Source organism: Rhineura floridana, chromosome 3 (genome assembly GCF_030035675.1).
Source record: "Rhineura floridana isolate rRhiFlo1 chromosome 3, rRhiFlo1.hap2, whole genome shotgun sequence".
Lineage (NCBI taxonomy): Eukaryota > Metazoa > Chordata > Lepidosauria > Squamata > Rhineuridae > Rhineura > Rhineura floridana.
The window spans coordinates 207,169,142-207,187,967 of NC_084482.1; the positions used below are offsets into that span (position 1 = coordinate 207,169,142).

The 18,826-nt window shown below is 43.7% G+C and overlaps 1 protein-coding gene across 6 annotated transcripts; it reads right to left on the reverse strand.

The window, feature by feature from the left end:
- Positions 1-1,651: 1,651 nt before the first annotated feature.
- LOC133382426 (zinc finger and SCAN domain-containing protein 16-like) lies at positions 1,652-11,779 on the reverse strand. Of its 6 annotated transcripts, none has more exons than XM_061622140.1 (4): positions 10,939-11,209; positions 8,036-8,839; positions 6,888-7,014; positions 1,652-2,646 (listed from the first exon to the last, which is right to left on the reverse strand). In XM_061622140.1, exons 1-4 carry the CDS (start codon positions 10,963-10,965, stop codon positions 2,051-2,053), a joined length of 1,554 nt encoding a protein of 517 aa, XP_061478124.1. In that variant the 5' UTR covers positions 10,966-11,209; the 3' UTR covers positions 1,652-2,050. The 6 variants fall into 6 exon arrangements, with proteins under 6 accessions (XP_061478124.1, XP_061478129.1, XP_061478128.1 ...); XM_061622145.1 differs by having other exon boundaries at positions 8,036-8,834; positions 10,939-10,980; XM_061622144.1 differs by lacking the exon at positions 10,939-11,209 and adding an exon at positions 9,614-9,661.
- Positions 11,780-18,826: the final 7,047 nt, after the last annotated feature.

Consider the following 18,826-nt stretch of genomic DNA (forward strand, 5'->3'; position numbering starts at 1 on the left):
AGCCCCCCCCCCCATTTGTACTGGTCTGTCATCATACTGTAACAACTGTCTAAGCTGCTAGGGGGCGCAAGAGGCACATGGTCTGAGTCCTTGAAAGGTGGCCCTTGCAGGGAGGAGGAGAACAGGAGGAAAACTGAGGCAGGGAGAAAGGAAGATATTGTGGTCCTGGAGAGGTAAACTGGGGAAGAAAACTGAGTCAAGGGAAGTGGGCAGAGGTTGGAAGATTACTTTTAAAAAGCAATAAATTACAGTTACATGGCACCCCAAAATAGTAATTACCATTACAATTACAATTGCTCTGAAAGTAACTGATTACTTTACTTTTACTCAAAAGTAATTGCTACAATTACATTTTAGTTACTTTTAAAAAAAAATGCCTACAAGGTGCTGGCCTTGGCTGCTGCATATCTAAGTAGCCTAAAACAATATTAGAAATAAGCACGCACACACAGAGGGTAGTAGAATGTTTTTTTCCATAAGATTAACAGAATGGCATAACAGAATCTAGCATCCCCTCACCCCACCCCCAGCAATGATGATACCCCAACACACATATTTTTGTATATATATATTGCCTCCAGCTCTTTTCTCCTTCCACTCCTGTCAATTTTTAAACAATTGTTTTCTCCACGCCGTCTCGCTCTCCACCTCCTCCCTCGTTGCCTCCTAAGCACCCATAGAGCATGAAGGAAGAACAATGCTGCACAGAAGCCCAATTTGAAGCACATGATTTTTATTCACAAATCAGAGGAGCAGAAGACTTCCCCTCCCCCAAGTAATGCGCAAAAGTCATGCTGGAAACATTACAGTTACTCCTCAAAAGTAATGAAGTTACTACTCATTCTATTACCAGCAAAATGTAATGAAGTTACCCACTTGTTACTCAAAAAAGTAATAAATTACAATTTGTTACTTGTAACTAGTTACTTCCAAGCTCTGGAAATGGGGATTAGCATGCAGAGCAAACTGGGGCACTACTCTGTTTGTGTGTATCTGCATAAAATGATGGCTGGTGTTCCAGTTTGATCCTGACTCAGAAGAGATTAAAAGGCCCTGAAAAGGTGTCCATTTCCCCAGTTCAGGAAAGCTTTTATGCTGGAGGTGTGGAGCTATAAGGAAGCTGTTGCTTCAGCAGTCAAGCAGCTCAGACTGAGAGCTTGATATAGGTGCCAGAGGCTGCGCCCCTTCCCGGCTCACGGCCCAGCCCTGATGGGGGCAGGTGCTTAGAGACACTTCTCCTTCAGCTCAAGTATTGTCACAAGGAGACCTCTGGTCCTGGGGTGGGGGGTGCAGGATCCCACGTCTGCACAGGGCTGAACCCACACATAAAGCCTCCCAGTCAGTTATAACTGACATCCCTGTTCTAAACTCAGAGGAAAGCTTGGAGGATGGCAACAAGAAGGGAGTGCCTTCTCAGTGGTGGCCCCCAAATTATGGAATTATTACTATTATTTATTGCGTTTATATACTGCCCCATAGCTGAAGCTCTCTGGGCGGTTTACAACAATTAAAAACATTAAAAACAAATATACAAATTTAAAAAACACATTTTTACAAAGCAATTTAAAAACATGCTAAAATGTGTGGATTCCACTGCCCCACTGGCATGGAGTTGCCAGTCGCCACTGCTGCTGACTTCCAGGAGGGCAAAACTGAAAGTAAGCAGGAGGCAGCTGATAGCCATGGCCACCCCCTGGACTGGTTGTAAATAGGAAGGCAGGCAGGTGGGGGCTAGCTGATGGAAGACTAAGGTTGGTGCGGCAGTGTCCCACTTGCCCACATGGATCTGCCTCCCCTGCAAAATACCACTACCCTCTCTCAAGCACACAATCAATAAAATGTCTTAAAAAGACAATCGGTGCAGGCAAGAAAATGGGTCTTTATTGAAGTAAGCAATAAATAATTGAACTGAACATTAGCACCTTCTGAGTCCCCAAAATCATGACTTCCCACCCCACCCCAGAAGCTTGTCTTTGAATATTCCAGCAGCAACCAACTCCTCACGGCCAATCAGAACTGAGACTATCCCCGCAGATCAAGCTGGCTGACGTCATGTGTGGATTCTCTGGTGCCTGCTAAGGTTTGTACTGCTGGAGAACCTCTGCCCGCACACAGGGCAGGCGTATGGTTTCTCGCCTGTGTGAATTTTATAGTGTCTGTTAAGGCTACATTTGTAAGGGAAGCTTTTCCCACAGTACAAGCATTCATAGGGTCTTTCCCCAGTGTGGATTCTCTGATGAACAATTAAGTCCGATCGATATCGAGAGCCTTGCCCGCAAACCACGCATTTGTATGGCTTGCCCCTCCCGCGTGCACGCTGATAGTCAAAGGACATGGAGCTTCGCTTGCTGTTCTTACGAGCACTGCCGATATTTTGCCTCCTACCAGTTGGTATTCTTCGGTGAGCTATTGTTTCCTGAAGAACCTGATAACTTCTGCCATAAGGAACAGAGTGATCCACTCTCTCCCCAGGAGCCGTCTTCTGGAATGTTGCTCTGGGGCAATCTTCAGTGGTGATTTCTTGCTCAGGGCATTGAGGAAAGATCTCCTTGGCTTTCCACATTGATGTTCCACATGGTTCCACTCTCTCTAAATAGTCTGGTGGATTGTCCTCAGCTGCTTCGAGGGTTAGCCACCCTTTACCTGCTGGAGAAGTGAGAAAATCAATTTATTTATTTATTTATTGCACTTGTATACCGCCCCATAGCCGAAGCTCTCTGGGCGGTTTACAGCAATCAAAACATTAAAACAAATACACAATTGAAAAACATATTTTTAAAAACAATTTAAAACACAATTTTAATATTCAAAACAATATAAAAACAATTTAAGATTGAGTAGATATAACCAATTCCCTAATCTGGGGGTGGAGAGAGAGAACTTTGAATAGGAGCCAGAAGTGAACCAAGGTGCAGTGGTTTGAATGTAGAGATCCACGTTCAAATTATATTATTATTATCATTTATTTATTTATTTATTTTATTTATTATTTTATTTATATCCCGCCCTTCCTCCCAGCAGGAGCCCAGGGCGGCAAACAGAAACGCTAAAAACACTTAAAAACATCATAAAAAGACCTTAAAATACATAAAAACAAAACGTTAAAAAACATTCTAAAAAAATCTTTAAAAACATCTTTAAAAAAAAAGAGGTTAAAAACATTATTAAAGAAAACATATTAAAAGCAATTCTAACACAGACGCGGACTGGGATAGGTCTCAACTTAAAAGGCTCGTTGAAAGAGGAAAGTCTTCCAAAGGTGCCGAAAAGATAGCAGAGGTGGCGCCTGCCTAATATTCAAAGGGAGGGGATTCCACAGGGTAGGTGCCGCCACACACACGTCTCAAGACCATGTACAAAATACAACACAAGCAGCTTAAAAAAACAGGTAAAGACAATACAGAAAGCAGCAGATTAATTTAAAAACAACATAAGGTAGGCACACACGTCAGAGACATCCAGCTGAGAAAGCTGCTGAAGCAAAAATGTCTTCAACTGTTTCTGGAAAATGCAGACAGTGAGCGCCTATTGTACCTCGACAGGAATGCTGTTCCACAGAACAGGGGCAGCCACAATGAAAGCCCTGCTCTGAGTGACTAGAGAGAGGGGGCTTCTCATCTCTTTGAGGAGAAACTCTCCCACAGACTGGAGTGACCTACAGGGTATATCAGGGATAAGGTGGTCTCTCAAGTAACCTGGTCCTGAGCTGTATAAAACTTGGCCTGGTAGCAAATCCCCACTCAGCCACAGTGGTGCCATCACGGTAGGACTGGGGGGCACAAGTCCAGAGTCCCCCCTCGGAGAATGAGCAGAGGGGCCCCCAAACCACATTTTGAAGTCATACATACTAGCATATTTTCTCCTCTATTAAGAGAGAGAACTGGAAGGCTGAATTTTTGGAAGGCCCCAACAGTTGGATGAAACCCCACAATGTATTTGTTACATTAGAGGATGATTTTTCCTCTTAAATAACATCCTTTCCCTATTTGCCAGGAGTGGGGAACCTTGGGCCATCCTGATGTTGCTGAACAACAACTTCCATCATCATCCACCTGTTGGATATGCTTTAATTTGGATTCCTGCCTTGAGCAGGGGGTTGGACTTGATGGCCTTATCGGCCCCTTCCAACTCTATGATCCTATGATCCCTAGCCCCCTGGCCATGCTGGCTGGGGCTGATGGGAAATATCATTCAGCCACATCTGGAGGGCCAAAGGTCCCCCCCCGACACCTGAGATTTACAAACCCAGTTGTGATAAGGAAGTTGAAGGATTGCAAGGTACAATGAGGAGGACAAGGAGAAACGATCCAGAATTTGAGGATTCTCATCCTCAGTCAAGGAAGGGTTGTTGTTTTTTCAAATGTATTTTTAGGAATTTTTAATATGTATACAATTTTTTTCCACACTGTAGGCAGGTAAGTAGTGAGGAAGGGCTAATTTTGGATGAAGAGTAAATTATTCAGGGGCATAACTAGAAAGAACTAGAAAGTGTAGGAAAATATTTGAAATGGGGAGGTCTTTATACTGGGGACACACATGTCCACCCAGATCTTGCTTCCTTTTTACAATCCTTTAGCCCTCCACTATTTTTCCCTCCCTCTCGATGGCATTTCTCCTATACGCTAAAGGCATGCTGGTTTGGGGTTCTTGGGAGAGAGGGAGAGCTCCTTTTTCATCCTATTTTTGGATTTCCCTCCTAATCGTCATGGGTGATCTTTGCACAGGAACCTTTCAATGGGAAACAGTGGACCTCATCACCAAACGTCTGGATATGGACCTATTGACAAACGCTTTCCCAATTTACAATAATTTATTTGTTCATTATTCCCCAAAGTCTGCTTGGCACCATCCACACTAGACACTTAAAGCAGTGTCATGCCACTTTAAACAGTCCTGGTTTCCCCTAAAGAATCCTGGGAAGTGTAGTTTGTGAAGGGTGCTGAGAGTTGTTAGGAGACCCCACAGAGCTACAATTTCTAGAGTTCCCAGGGAAGAGGGACTGATTGTTAAACCACTCTGGGAACTGTAGTTCTGTGAGGGGAATAGGAGGTGTCCTAAGAACTCTTAGAAACCTTAACAAACTACAGTTCTCAGGATTCTTTAGGGGAAACGAGGACTGTTTAAAGTGGCATGATACTGCTTTAAATGTATTATGCATTTAAAAATCTATCCAAATTCTAGGGAAATATAAATCTTCTTCCTACTTTTGCTCTTAAGTTAGCTGGATTGGAAGAAGGTTGTTAGAAGGATAATTGCTTCCTTATATTTCATTTTTCATCTATAATTTCTTGTTACACCTTAAGCAGTTCAGGCAAATTGTTTTATGCTTCTTCTATTTAGAGGTTGTAATAGCCTCATCGTAATTGTTTTGCCTTCTATATTGTAATCATATGTTCTGTTTATTTTGCATCATGCTTTCTCTGTTTTAAATGAATGTTTACAATCTTTCACTGTTTGTTAGTTATTTTTAATAAATGTTAAATGCACTTTCTGTTTTGATGTGCTTCTGGTTCTTTGGTCACGATCCAGATGCTCACTGGAGCAAATTAATAAAGACTGAATTTAGAACCCTTTTTGTCAGTTTTCTGTACTCGATTTTATGTATGGGCTGTAGTTCTTTTAAAATGTTTTCAACCCTACCCTATGACCAGAATAAGTTGTGCAAAAATAAGAGAGATAGAAAGAGACAGAGAGGAACTGTGCAAATTAAAGTATACACCAACAGAGCTTGGAAAAGTTACTTTTTTGAACTGCAACTCCCATCAGCTCAATCCAGTGGCCATGCTGGCTGGGGCTGATGGGAGTTGTAGTTCAAAAAAGTAACTTTTCCAAGCTCTGCACCATTAACAGTCTTTTCAGGGGTCACCAACCCCTTTGTGGCCAGTGGGATGCTTGGAATTTTGAGAAAGTACCATGGGCGCCAGTCACAAAATGGCTGCCATAGAAGGGCATGGCCTAACACAAAATGGCTGCCACACTGAAAAGAGCAGAAGCAGAATGTGCAGGCATCTCCCAGTCTCCAAATCAATTAGAAAAAGGGCACCCAAATCAACCATTGCCACAGTCTCTCAGAGAGAAGCTCTCTGCAACTCTACTCTGTTTAGAATGGCCGAGAGGGTGGGCATCCAGCCCTGGAACCCAGTGAAATGTGGGCATGTTGAAAGGGGCGAGTTAGGGTTGCCAGGTTCAATCCCTGAGACTGATCCTGTATCTTTAGGAGAAAAGAAAGTCAGCCAAGTGCAGGTGTTCTTGCAACCCTGTAATAAGAAAAACCACAGGTGGAATTCTCCCTTCCCCCTGCACAACTTTTAAAGATACAAAAGACCTCTTGGTTGCCAGGCCCAGCCTCCAAGAGGTCTTCTGTATCTTTAAAAGTTGTGCAGGGGGAAGGGAGAATTCCACCTTGTGGCTTTTCCCATTACAGGGTTGCAAGAACACCTGCACTTGGCTGACTTTCTCTTCTCCTAAAGATACAGGATCAGTCTCAGGGATTGAACCTGGCAACCCTAGGGTGAGTTCAATGTAAGAGAGACTGACCCAGCGCAAACAGGCACTGAGCAGGAAGAACAAACAGCCTCTTGTGCATTATGGATTTTTGAGAGGATATTTCAAGAGACCTTTCTCTTTTTCTCTTTCTCAGACATTTCATGGGCACGAGAGGAGGTACTGGTGGGCATACTGGCCCCCATGCGTTGGCAACCTCTGCCTTAAATTTTCATCTGCAACGATGACACTGATCAACAATGCAGGGCTGTTGTAAGGCGTTAACCAAGATTAGACACACGGAGAGTTTCTGAACAATCGGAAGGGCAAGGTAAAGGTAGAGTGTGATTAAGCCAACACAAAAGACTGATTGAAAAAATAATAATCAAGTGTTGCCAACTTACCCGTGGCTGTGTCATCCCCACCCCCTCTCTGCCTGGCTTCGACGCACAGCAGCATCTCCTTCACCTCAGGCAGAGCCTGGCCTGCCTCGAAGACACTCGCAGCCACCTCATCAAACGGTGTCAGGGCCTGAAAAAGCAGAGAAGCTCTCTCTCACAGGGGAAGATGGCAAGGGAAATATGGAAATCAGGTTGTAGGGCGGGAATGGGACTGAGTGGTAGATCTCTAGGTCAGGGGTGTGGAGACTTTACAGGGTGGATTTATGCTATGTACACTCACCATACATAAGGCTATCGATGGCTCCTAGCCATGATGGCTGTGCTCTTCCACCACAGTGATAGGCACATGCTTCTGAAAACCAGTTGCCGGCAGCTGCAAGAGGGGAGAGTGCTCTTGCACTCAGGTCCTGCTTGTGGGCTTCTGGTTGACCACTGTGAGAATAGGATGCTGGACTAGATGGGCCACTGGGCTGATCCACCAGGCTCTTCTTATGTTCTTATGTACATTTATTCCCCCAAAGAACCCTGTCTACATTTGAACATGTTTGTTACAGACATCACTTTCATGTGGATACCTATTTGGACATCTGGAGGGTTTATAGGTTTAGCTTAAGATGGATGTTCTGACGATTATTGTATTCTTAATGGTGAGCTGATGGCAGATGATTTTACTAATTACTTTTTCCCCCCTTCATTTTTTTAAAATCCTTTTCTTATCCACCCCCCATTGTTAAATTTGCAAATATCTTAAAAAAATACCTTGGGAACTGTAGTTTACCCCTCACAGAGCCACAATTCCCAGCACCCTTACAAAACTAGTTCCCAGGAATCGGGGGGGGGGCAAGCCATGTACTGTAAACAGGCTTTAAATATGTAGTGTGTATGCAGCCTTAGTTTATAATTTCTTAGACAAAGGGCTCCCTTGACCAAATATCAAAAGTGGAGAGATTTTAACAAGGCTGGTTTAATCTATCATTTCAAAGGGAAGCAGCTCCCTCTACCAGGTAATTAAAGAGATTTTGCAAAAACCAGGAGAGACAAGCCTTTGTGCACTTTCCCCCTGCACTGAGATGGGGACACATATCACACACAATCTATGCTCCATCATAGGCTCTGTATCACACACAAACAGCATAATCAACAGGCATCACCTGATTTTCTTGTATCTGGGACTCTTGTTGCTTCAGCAGGAAGTCCTCGGCCAGGGCCACCGCCTGGAAGCAGGTCTCTGGGCTGCATTTCCTGACCCAGCTCTGGACCTCCACTGGCAGGACAGCCAGGAACTGCTCCAGGATCAGCAGCTCCAGGATCTGCTCCTTAGAGTGCCTCTCCACCTTCAGCCACCCATGGCAAAGCTCCTGGAGCTGGCTGTAGGCCCCTCTGGGCCCCTCGGCCTCCTGGTAGCAGAAATGCCGGAAGTGCTGGCGGTTCTTCTCCCGGCTGATGGAGTCTCTGTGCAAAATGGCTGCCCTAACCTTCCCATAATCCTCTCTGTCTCTGGCCGCTAATGTGAAAAAGGCCCTCTCGGCTTCTCCGCTGAGGGCTGGCAGGAGCCGGGCTGCCCACTCTTCCCGGGGCCACCGGCAGGCTTTGGCTACTTGCTCAAAGGAGGCCAGGAAGGCCCTCACGTCGTCCCACGGGGTAGGCTCCCCTGGAAGAGGTGGGACCTCCCAGTCCAGGCAAGGAGCCTCCACCATCTTCAGCAGTTCTGGCCAATGAACTTCCCATCTCTGAAGCTGACCTCTGTCTTGTTCTCCTTTCACTTCTTCTGCTGGTCTCCTTTGCAGGAATTCCTGGATACTCCCAGACTGGACGACATAAAGTGGTGTTTCTGTGCTCTGAGGTCTTTTCCCTGCTGTTGGGTCAGCACCCTCTTCCATTCCCATCCCTGAGACGATCTCCCACAAACAAATGTCTTTGTACGGAACTCTCCGGAACAAAAAGAGGGTTCTACACTGGAACAATTAGGGAAGAAATGGAAACTGGAATAAGAGAGGAGGAGGGGGAAATCCACTGACGAGATTGACAGATTTGTCACCAAGAGGGATTGCAAACTATCCGTGTCCGGTGAGACACTGCTGTATGTTTGGTTCATTCACAGAGCATCCGCATGACACAATCATCCAATCGTCACAACTGACAGTCAGGAAGCGCCGTAGCTCAGAGGCAGAGCAAAAGGGCCCAGGTTCAATCCCCGGCATCTCCAGGTAGGGCTGAGAAAGACTCCTGCTTGAAGTCTTGGATGTGGCCCCTGGAAGGTTGCTCAGAAGAGAATGCGGCCCTTGATCTGAAAAACGTTCCCCTCCCCTTATCCAGCCCAGCAGGGCTTCCCAAAGTTATTTTTCCCATGGACCGCTTGAAAACGGCAAGTGGTCTTGGTGGACCCCTTAATCATTGTTCTGCCTCTTTCAGCAATTGTAATACGTTGTGCTAGAAGCTGCATGATTTTAAAATGTGTTCTTATTGCTTCTTTTATTTCTTATATTGCATTTTATAATATTATAGTTTGCATTCCGTAGAATTCAAATTGCAACACAATAAAATGCGATACAATAAATAACGGAAGCAATAAAAATACAATTAAAACTCAGTATGAATATTTAATACAAACATGCCGCGGACCATTCAAGGGAAGCTCACAGACCACTGATGGTCTACAGACCACAGTTTGGGATCTCCTGCTCTACAGTGACTTGCAAGTGACTTGCAAGGCCATTCCCTGGCCTTACCTGGAGATGTTGTGGAGTGAACCTGGGACCTCCTCCATGCAAAGCAGATGCTCTTACCACTCAGCTACAGCCCTTCCAAAGCCATCCCAGGGAGCATATGTAAATTTCACATATTCCTAGGGCCATCTAGAAGGAATCAAAGTGGCCGTTTGGAATTGCATTGTGTTCCTACAGTGAGTTGCTTAGGGTCCTACTCCTCAGGGTTTTTTTTGGGGGGGGGGCTGGACTACGAAGCATGGCCTGGCAGAACAGGGAACCTCGGAGCATATGGCAGGGAACATCACCCCATTGTGGGTCACAGCAGTGTCTGGCTGAGGTGTGTGTGACAGAGCAGAGCCTGGCTGAGGTGTGTGTGTGTGTGTGAGAGAGAGAGAGAGAGAGAGAGCAGAGCCTGGCTGAGGGGTGTGTGTGGGTCACAGATGCCAGGCCCAGCCTTCAAGAGGTCTTCTGTATCTTTAAAAGTTGTGGAGGGGGAAGGGAGAATTCCACCTTGTGGTTTTTCCCATTACACTGTTGCAAGAAAACCTGCGCTTGGCTGACTTTCTCTTCTCCCAAAGATACTGGATCAGTCTCAGACATTGAACCTGGCAACCCTACCCTGGTGTGGCACTTTCTTTGACCACTGCACCAAGGTACCTAGATCTCAGGATTTATTTTATTTTTTTAAAAAAGAGTCTCTAGGGGGAGAACAAGAATTTGAAAGTGGGGGACCAAGTGTTCTACTTTGCTTGAGTGGGTTTTGGTATTGGCCTCTCTCTCTCTCTCTCTCTCTCTCTCTCTCTCTCTCACACACACACACACACACACACACACACACACACACACACACACACACACACAGGCACTGCTCTGTGACTAGGGTTGCCAGGTTCCTGGCCTGAGACTGATCCTGTATCTGTAGGAGAAGAGAAAGTCAGCCAAGTGCAGGTGTTCTTGCAACCCTGTAATGGGAAAAACCACAAGGTGGAATTCTCCCTCCCACCTGCACAACTTTTAAAGATACAGAAGACCTCTTGGTTGCCAGGCCCGGCCTCCCAGAGGTCTTCAGTATCTTTAAAAGTTGTGGAGGGGGAAGGCAGAGTCCCACCTTGTGGTTTTTCTCATTACACTGTAGCAAGAACACCTGCACTTGGCTGACTTTCTCTTCTGCTAAAGATACAGGATCAGTCTCAGGCCAGGAACCTGGCAACCCTAGAGGAAAACCCTAGCCTACCTTGCAGGGTTGCTCAGATGATAAAACGTGTGTGAGGGAAAGAGAACCTAACTTACCTTGAAGGTTTGCTGCGAGGATATAATATCTGTGAGGGGGAAAGAACCTAACCTACCTTGCAGGGTTGTTGAGAGGATAACATTTGGGTGCAGGGAGTGGATTGTTCGGATGATGAAATGTGAGGCGGGGGGGTTAGAGAGAGAGAGAGAGAGAACCTTATAGGCAGCCCTATTTCGAGAAGTAAGAGTGGGCTACACGTGTATTAAGAAATAAACCGGACAGCCATTGAAACAGAGGCCAGGCATCTCCCCTTGCGGGCCAAGATGCTCTGCTCCTGTTGTCCTATGGCGTGGTCTGAAGGCATCTGAAAGAGCCAACTTAGTGAAGCTAAGCAGGTCTCAGGATGGTCCAGCGTTTGGCGGGGAGACACCGGGGGGGGTAGACTCAAGAGGGGTGGGCACAGGATCACAGCTGAAAGCGATAGTGGCCATTGGGGGGTGGGCATGACATTGAATACACCCCTCTCGCCTCTCCACCCGCCAGGGATCCCGCCCCCTCTCGCCTCCCGCCCAGGGGTCAGCGCAGAAACAACCACAACGGCGGAGTCTCCTGCTCCGCGGGCACCTTCGCTAGACTCACGGGCTAATTGCACCAAAAGCTTTGCGGGGATTCCAGGCTTCTCCTGCCTCAGATGCTCCAGGATCTCTCCTGCGGGGGGAACTCAACACCAACCCCTCCCCTCTTTTTACATACACCCTTTCCCCCCTAAGACCTCATTCCTTTGAGGTTTTTTGGGGGGTTGGTTGGTATGTATGTAAAATTCCTCTCTAGGAAACACAACTCTGTCAGCTTAACCCTTAAACTTACCCTTGCAGAGAGAGCGAGAGAGCACCTGCTTTGATGGGTGTGCGTGTTATGTGCCTTCAGGTCGATTTCGACTTACGGCGACCCCATCAACCTCCAATAGCGTCTGTTATAAATCACCCTGTTCTGATCGTGTAAGTCTGTGGCTTCCTTTATGGAATCAATCCATCTTTTCTTTGGCCTTCCTCTTTTTCGACTCCCTTCCGTTTTTCCCAGCATTATTGTCTTTCCTAGTGAATCATGTCTTCTCATTATGTGTCCAAAGTATGATAACCTCAGTTTCATCATTTGAGATTCTAATGGTAGTTCTGGTTTAATTTGTTCTAACACCCAATTATTGGTCTTTTTCGCAGTCCGTGGTATGCGCAAAGCTCTCCTCCAACACCACATTTCAAATGAGTTGATTTTTCTCTTCTCCACTTTTTTCACTGTCCAACTTTCACATCCATACATAGAGATCGGGAATACCATGGTTTGAATGATCCTGACTTTAGTGTTCAGTGATACATCTTTGCATTTGAGGGCCTTTTCTAGTTCTCTCATAGCTGCCCTCCCCAGTCCTAGTCTCCTTCTGATTTCTTGACTATTGTCTCCATTTTGGTTAATGACTGTGCCAAAGTATTGATAATCCTTGACGAGTTCAATTTCCTCATTGTTGACTTTAAAGTTACATAAATCTTCTGTTGTCATTACACCTCATATTCTAAAATTTCTGGTTCTTTATCATATTGTTCCTCTGTGAATTAATCTGTCATCTTTGCATCTCTTTTATATAGTTCTTCACTGTATTCCATCTTCCTTTTATTTTATCTCGGTCAGTCAGTGTGTTCCCCTGTTGTTTATTCAATGTCCCTACTCTTGATTTAAATTTTACTTTAATTTCTCTAATCTTTTGGAATAGGGCTCTTGTTCTACCTTTTTTGTTGTCCTCTTCTATTTCTATACAATAACTATTGTAATAGTTTTCTTTGTCCCTACGTATTAGTCACTGTATTATTGCATCCCTGTTGTCTTTTCAGAGCCTACTGCAGACTTTCCTCCTTCCAACAAGCCTGGGTGACTTTGGGCCAGTCACTGCCTTTTAGCCTAACCTACCTCACAGGGTTGTTGTGGGGATTAAATGAGGAGGGGGAGAACCATGTTTGTATGCCACTTTGAGCTCCTTGGAGGAAATATGGGCTATCAATGCAATAAATGAATGCATACATTTTAAGTAGAGATCTTTATACCAGTCTGCATCTGTATTGGAATTGTTTTTAAGATTTTTTGGAAATTAATAGTTTTATCGTTTAATGTATTTGCCGCCCTGGGGGCGGAAGAGCAGGATATACATTTAAATAATAAATACCTTGGGCACATGAGCCAAGACCACAATCTTCCCCTATAGATACAATCTCATGAGTCATGAAAGAAAGGTTTCTATTTTTAATCCTCTGAAATGACATTTTCTACATTTCTGAAATTACATCATTGCCCACACTGGGGTGTTTCTACCACGACCCCAAAACATTCCAGCCTCTCCAGTACACTTTTTTGCTATTTTTGTTTTAACATAAAACACCCAGCCTGAGAAAGAGTTCTTGCAAAGTTTGCTGACCAGTCTATAACGTTTGGGTTGGACCTAATCACGTTAGTATCCTCATATATTTTTTATTTGTTTTACAGAATGGGTACACCACTTAATCATAAAAAAGACAGCTGCAAACATTTTGTATATAGCTCAATTCACTTTTAAAGCTTTGTTTTTCAAATCCTTTTTAAAAAATGGTAACACTTATCCTCCCCCTTTAGGATGCACACCTTAACGTGGTGAGGGGGGTTGAGAGTGTCGAAGAACCTAAGAGCAATGCTGTCAGGGGTCTAGACCAAGAGGCTAGATTCCTAGCAGGGGCACCCAAGGTGGAATGGCCAAAGCTGAGACACCAGACTAAGATGCATCCAGACTCAGAGGAAGGCAATGGTAAACCACCTTTGAATACCTCTTACCACGAAAATCCTATGAACAGAGTATCCAAAACGACAGATGCGCTTGGAGGTCACTGATTCATAGGGTCGCCATAAGTCGTAATCGACTTGAAGGCACATAACAACTACAACAAAACATTTAACCTGGCCTTCAAGGCTGAGATGTATATTTTCAGCACCCACCCTATTTTCTGTGATGTTGTTTAGGTTGTTTTTCAACTGTGTTAATTATGTGTTTTATAAGTGTTGTAGCCCACCCCCTGGGAGGTAATAAATTCTAAAATATATAATTTATTTGTTTAAAAATTATACCCCACTTTTCGGACTTCCGGGAAGGGTGACTTCGCTTGTGCCTGCTTTTGGGACGGGCTCCCGCCTCAAAAGAAGCTTATTCAGATATAAATCAGTCAGAACATTTTTTTTTTTTGACTGATGAAATTTCTCCCGGGCAGGGAGAAACGTAGAGATCAACCTCAAAGCCTGTTTTTGTTGGGAGGACTGGATTTCATTAATTTATGAGATAAGGTCCAGCCAACAATGCCGGACGGACTTCCTAACAAGCTCTATCTGCTTAAGCGATACGTTTATCTTTTCTTCAAAGAGAGAACGGACTAACAGGCAAGCACCCTTCTTTCTATTATTTTTTTACTTGGTTTAAATTGTTGCAGCAAAAGGAGATTTGTCAGATTGATCGGCTTTGGACAACTTCTGGGTGAGATATAGCTCTTCTCTGTTATTCACGAAATTAACAGCTTATCTCTGTTTCTGTCGCAAAAAGCTGTCCTGGAAGTGCATTCTAAAGATAATAAACAGAAGAGGGATTTCTATTCCTGATTTCTATTCCGAGGAATATTATATTGTCTGGGACTATTCTCTTTTTGGTCTATTTTATTTTGACGAATCTGCTTCTTCACGACGCCACTAACTGTTTTGATGCTGGGAACTACATTTGTTTTGCATTCTTGAACATAGAGAGATAAGGCAGGTTGCTCTGTTTATACTGTGATGTCATCAAGCCTGGAATATTAACCCAATTGTTGCTGAAATAAGAAGTGGTTCTTCTTTATTTTTGTTTTGCTTTGTTTTCGTGGTTTTAAAAATGGCAATCAAGAAAGTGGCTGAGAATCTGGAAGTAATTATGTTTCAGAAAATAATGGATGAGATTGAGATAACGAAACAAACCCTGCGACAGGGTAGTAAGGAGCTGAAAATTGAACTGAGCAAAATGACGCAGGAGCTTAAAGAAATAGGGGATCCTCTGAGAGAGGAGAATGAGATCAGAGATGAGAAAAGAAAAAATAAAGGGAAGATACAAGCCCTGGAGATTGGAACAAATGTGGAATTGGAAAAAGATCTGGAGTTTATGGATATTAGAAATAAAATCTACTGTTTGGAATTTAACGTTATCTCTGAAGAAATTAATGAAGATATTAGAGATAAAGTTATCAATGGCTTGGATAATCTTCTGGACTGGAATGATGTGATGGAGCTTGATATAGAGAAAATCTATGGAATTAACTGCAGCCATGTGACAATGGAAAAACTCTTAAGAGATGAGCCAGTGCATTTTGTAAAAAAGAAGAACACAGATATGACTTTACAACAGTATTTCAGCAACTTATTCAGAATGGATGGCAAGAAAATATTTGGGATAGAGGAAATTCCCATCAGACTCTTATTATATGACTATGGCTACAACAGCAAGATTATTATGGAATACTGATAATGGAAGATAGGACACCAAAATTACTGGACTTAACAGGACTATTGAAGATGGAAGATGGAACTAATAGGGATAATGGAATAATGGCTATTGAAATTATTGGACCTAACAGATTCTGATGAGATGGATTAATTGAAATGTTTATTTGGACTATGGTTATGACAATAAGATTATTATAATTATTAATGAGATGGATTAATTGATATGTTTATTTGGAGAAAAATTGATAGATATATTTCTTAAAGAATTGAAACCTCTCTTTGACTTTTTGTGGAAAGAATAAAGTAATGTTTATGAGATTTGATGACTAATTAAGATAACTACTGGAGGAAAGTGATTTTATAATATGATTTAAGAGACAGGATTGTTATATATTGTAGACCTATAACTGATTTGATATGTGACAAATGGGAAGTCAACATTTTATTATTATTTTTTTGTTTAATCATTTTTGTTTTGTTTTGTTTTGTTGTCTTTGAATGTTTTATGATTTTGTTTTCTATGTTTTATGAAAACTTGAATAAAAATTATTGTAAAAAAAAAAAAAATTATACCCCACTTTTCACATCTCAAAGCAGCTTACAAAATGAAAACATACATTATACGAAACATAAGATGAAAACATTGAAGAATTAAACATGAGAATTAGCTCCCCAAGTTTATTTATTTATTATGTGATTTATATCCTGCCCTTCCTCCGAGCAGGAGCCCAGGGCGGCAGACAGAAACATTAAAAACACTTTAAAACATCATCAAAAGATCTTAAAATACATTAAAACAAAACGTTAAAATATTTTTTTAAAGCTTTAAAAACATCTTTTTAAAAAAGGGTTAAAACATTAAAGAAAACATATTAAAAGGAACTTATTAAAAACAATTCCAACACAGACGCAGACTGGAATAGGTCTCAACTTAGAAGGCTTGTTGAAAGAATTCACACTTAGTAGATTAAAAAAGATCTGTAGTATGGGGTGCCTGAGTGTAAACGACATTTACGCACATATATTTTAGGCCTGTCAATTACTACCAGCAGCACCAGCTCCCTCTGATTCTGGGAGCAACATCCCTGACTATTATGGTGAGTTTTCCTTCTCACCAGCAAGCAGCCCCTTCCTCCTGCTTATGTTCAACAAACTCTGGGTCTGGTAGTTTTAAAGAGATCATGCCCCTTTCTTCTGTGTCTCCTGTAATATCCATGACATCCTTTTGTGGGAAGGTGAACAGAATTGAACATAATAGTCTAGATCAGTGATTCCCAGCTTTTATTCCCACAGACCATTTGAAAATTACTGATGGTCTTGGTGGACCACGTAATGATTTTCCTGCCTGTTGTAGCAATTGTAATGCACCATGCTAGATGCTGTATGATTTTAATAGTATTTTATTGCTTTTTAAAATTTCTTATACTGTATTTTATTGTGTTACAATTTGCATTCCATAGAATTCAGATACAAAAATAAATAAAAGAAGCAATTAAAATACAATTAAAATCAATATCAAGATTTAATGCAGACGTAACGTGGACCACCTGAATGAAATTGATGGACCACTGGTGGTTCATGGACCACAATTTGGGAACCCCTGTTCTAGATGCTGCCACGCCACCAACATTTTTATTTCTGAAGCCAAAGCTAAGTACAGACAATCTGTTAAAGCAAGGGTCGCCAACGTGGCTCTTGAGGCCCTCCCTTGGCACCCACAAAGCCTCTGAGCTTCCCACAAACACACATACATTCAGTGTCCTCTTGGTCATTAAGTGGTGAGGGTGGTTAGGTTACCCTTTTTCCCCTTGAAAGGTACATAGAGCTGACGGAGGAAGTTGGAAGAATGAAGCTCTTTCCCACTTCCTTTTTCAGCTCTATGTGCTTTTCAAGGTTCAAATTAATTCCACTGGATCTTTTGCCCAGATCTCTTGGGAAAGTGAAGGCTCTTTGTGCACACTTTCCCTCCATCTCTCAGGGAGGGGAGTGATCTGGGGGATGCGAGGGCGGGAAGGGAAGTGACCAAAGGAGTTGGTGCTCATGGCATCCCTTCAAAAATGAAAATGTGCCCATGGTCTTTAAAAGGTTGGCAACCCCTGGGTTAGCACACAGCTACGTTCTTAAGTATGACTAACACAGTGACAAAACAGTACCCTGGATGTTTGGTCAGGAGGAGGAAAGCACGCCTGCAAGTACTTAGTTACTCTTGGGGCCTGGAATCACCACCCAGAACGATTCTCTGGTGGAGTCGACCTCTTTTGAGATTTGCAGCTTGATTGACTGTCGCTCCTCTTTCATGTTGAAAGTGACACCACCTCCAGCCTGTCCCAGATGCAAAGAGCTTTCACGAATGGGATGAGCAGTGTGAATGAGTGGGTGTGTCAATGGAGGCTCATCTGTTAGGGTCAAATGGGGCATTGCCCCACCAACCTCAATCTGCCCCCCACCTTCCTGCCTTCTCACCCTCAGCTTCCTCCTCCTCAGTCTCAGTGTTGCTGTTACGCGGGGGGAGGGAGCCTCTGTCCTACAGGCCTCTCTTGGCCCACAAGGCCATTTCCACAAACTACATCCACCTGTCAATCAGCCGGCTTTCCTGCTCTGAATGCGCTGGCAAAACAGACCCCTCCCCTCCATGGGTCAATTTTGACAGGTGGGTGGGACTGCCACATATCAGTCACCTGACATGAGATGATTGACAGGTGGGTGACCCCACGCACATGCCTGCAGGGTTGGGGTTGGGAGAGAAAGATCTGGCCGGCTGGGTCAAAAAGCTTTCCCATCCCAGCTCTTTAGAACTCAGCAGGGAGACAGATGGGGACAAAACTAGAATTTCTTGGCTATACCTGTCATTGGTTCTGGTACCACCTGGTGTTGGGCTCCCTGCGTTCTGCCCCACCAGTCCCAAATGGTCACCAGCTACCACTGGCTGCAAGCTTGTAAGGGTGAATGCAAAGTGAGAATGGTATGTGTAAATGCAGAAATATGTGAATGGGGTGTATGTGAAATCATACAAACTCGGGGGGGGATCACACTAGCAGGATTTGGGGTCTATTTCTACCCGAAGCCAATTTTCAATGTATGTTGGGGAGATATTGTGACCCCAGCCCATATTTGGGTCTGTGGTATCAGAAGTGTGCTTGACAATACCCAAACACCCAGAGCCAGAAACCGCTTACTCGGAGGATGTAAATTTTTCTTTGCTGACCTGTCCCTGATCATTTCTCCATCGAAACAACCCTGGGGTCTTTTCGTATCCCAATCTGCTAACACTGGCTGGGGGACTAAATGACCCCAGGGGAGTTGTGTGCCCCGGGTGATCTTTTTGTTTCCAGAAGAAAAACGCTAAGTGATGACTGGCTGAAATTTGCAGACTTTGTATGGGTGACTATTGGTGACAACGTGCCAGAAAGACGATCCTGTAGGTCTAATGCGTAAACTGCACAAAGAAAAATGTGCCCGGGGGGGGATGG

Bases quoted from the DNA above. Each gene is read 5' to 3' on its own strand.
- LOC133382426 (XM_061622140.1), bottom strand. From the start codon at position 10,965: ATGTTATCCTCTCAACAACCCTGCAAG. The intron at 8,840-10,938 runs GTAGGTTAGGTT...TAATTGTTCCAG, and splicing joins CCTCTCAACAACCCTGCAAG to TGTAGAACCCTCTTTTTGTT. The intron at 2,647-6,887 runs GTAAGTTGGCAA...TCACTTCTCCAG, and splicing joins TGGGGATGACACAGCCACGG to CAGGTAAAGGGTGGCTAACC.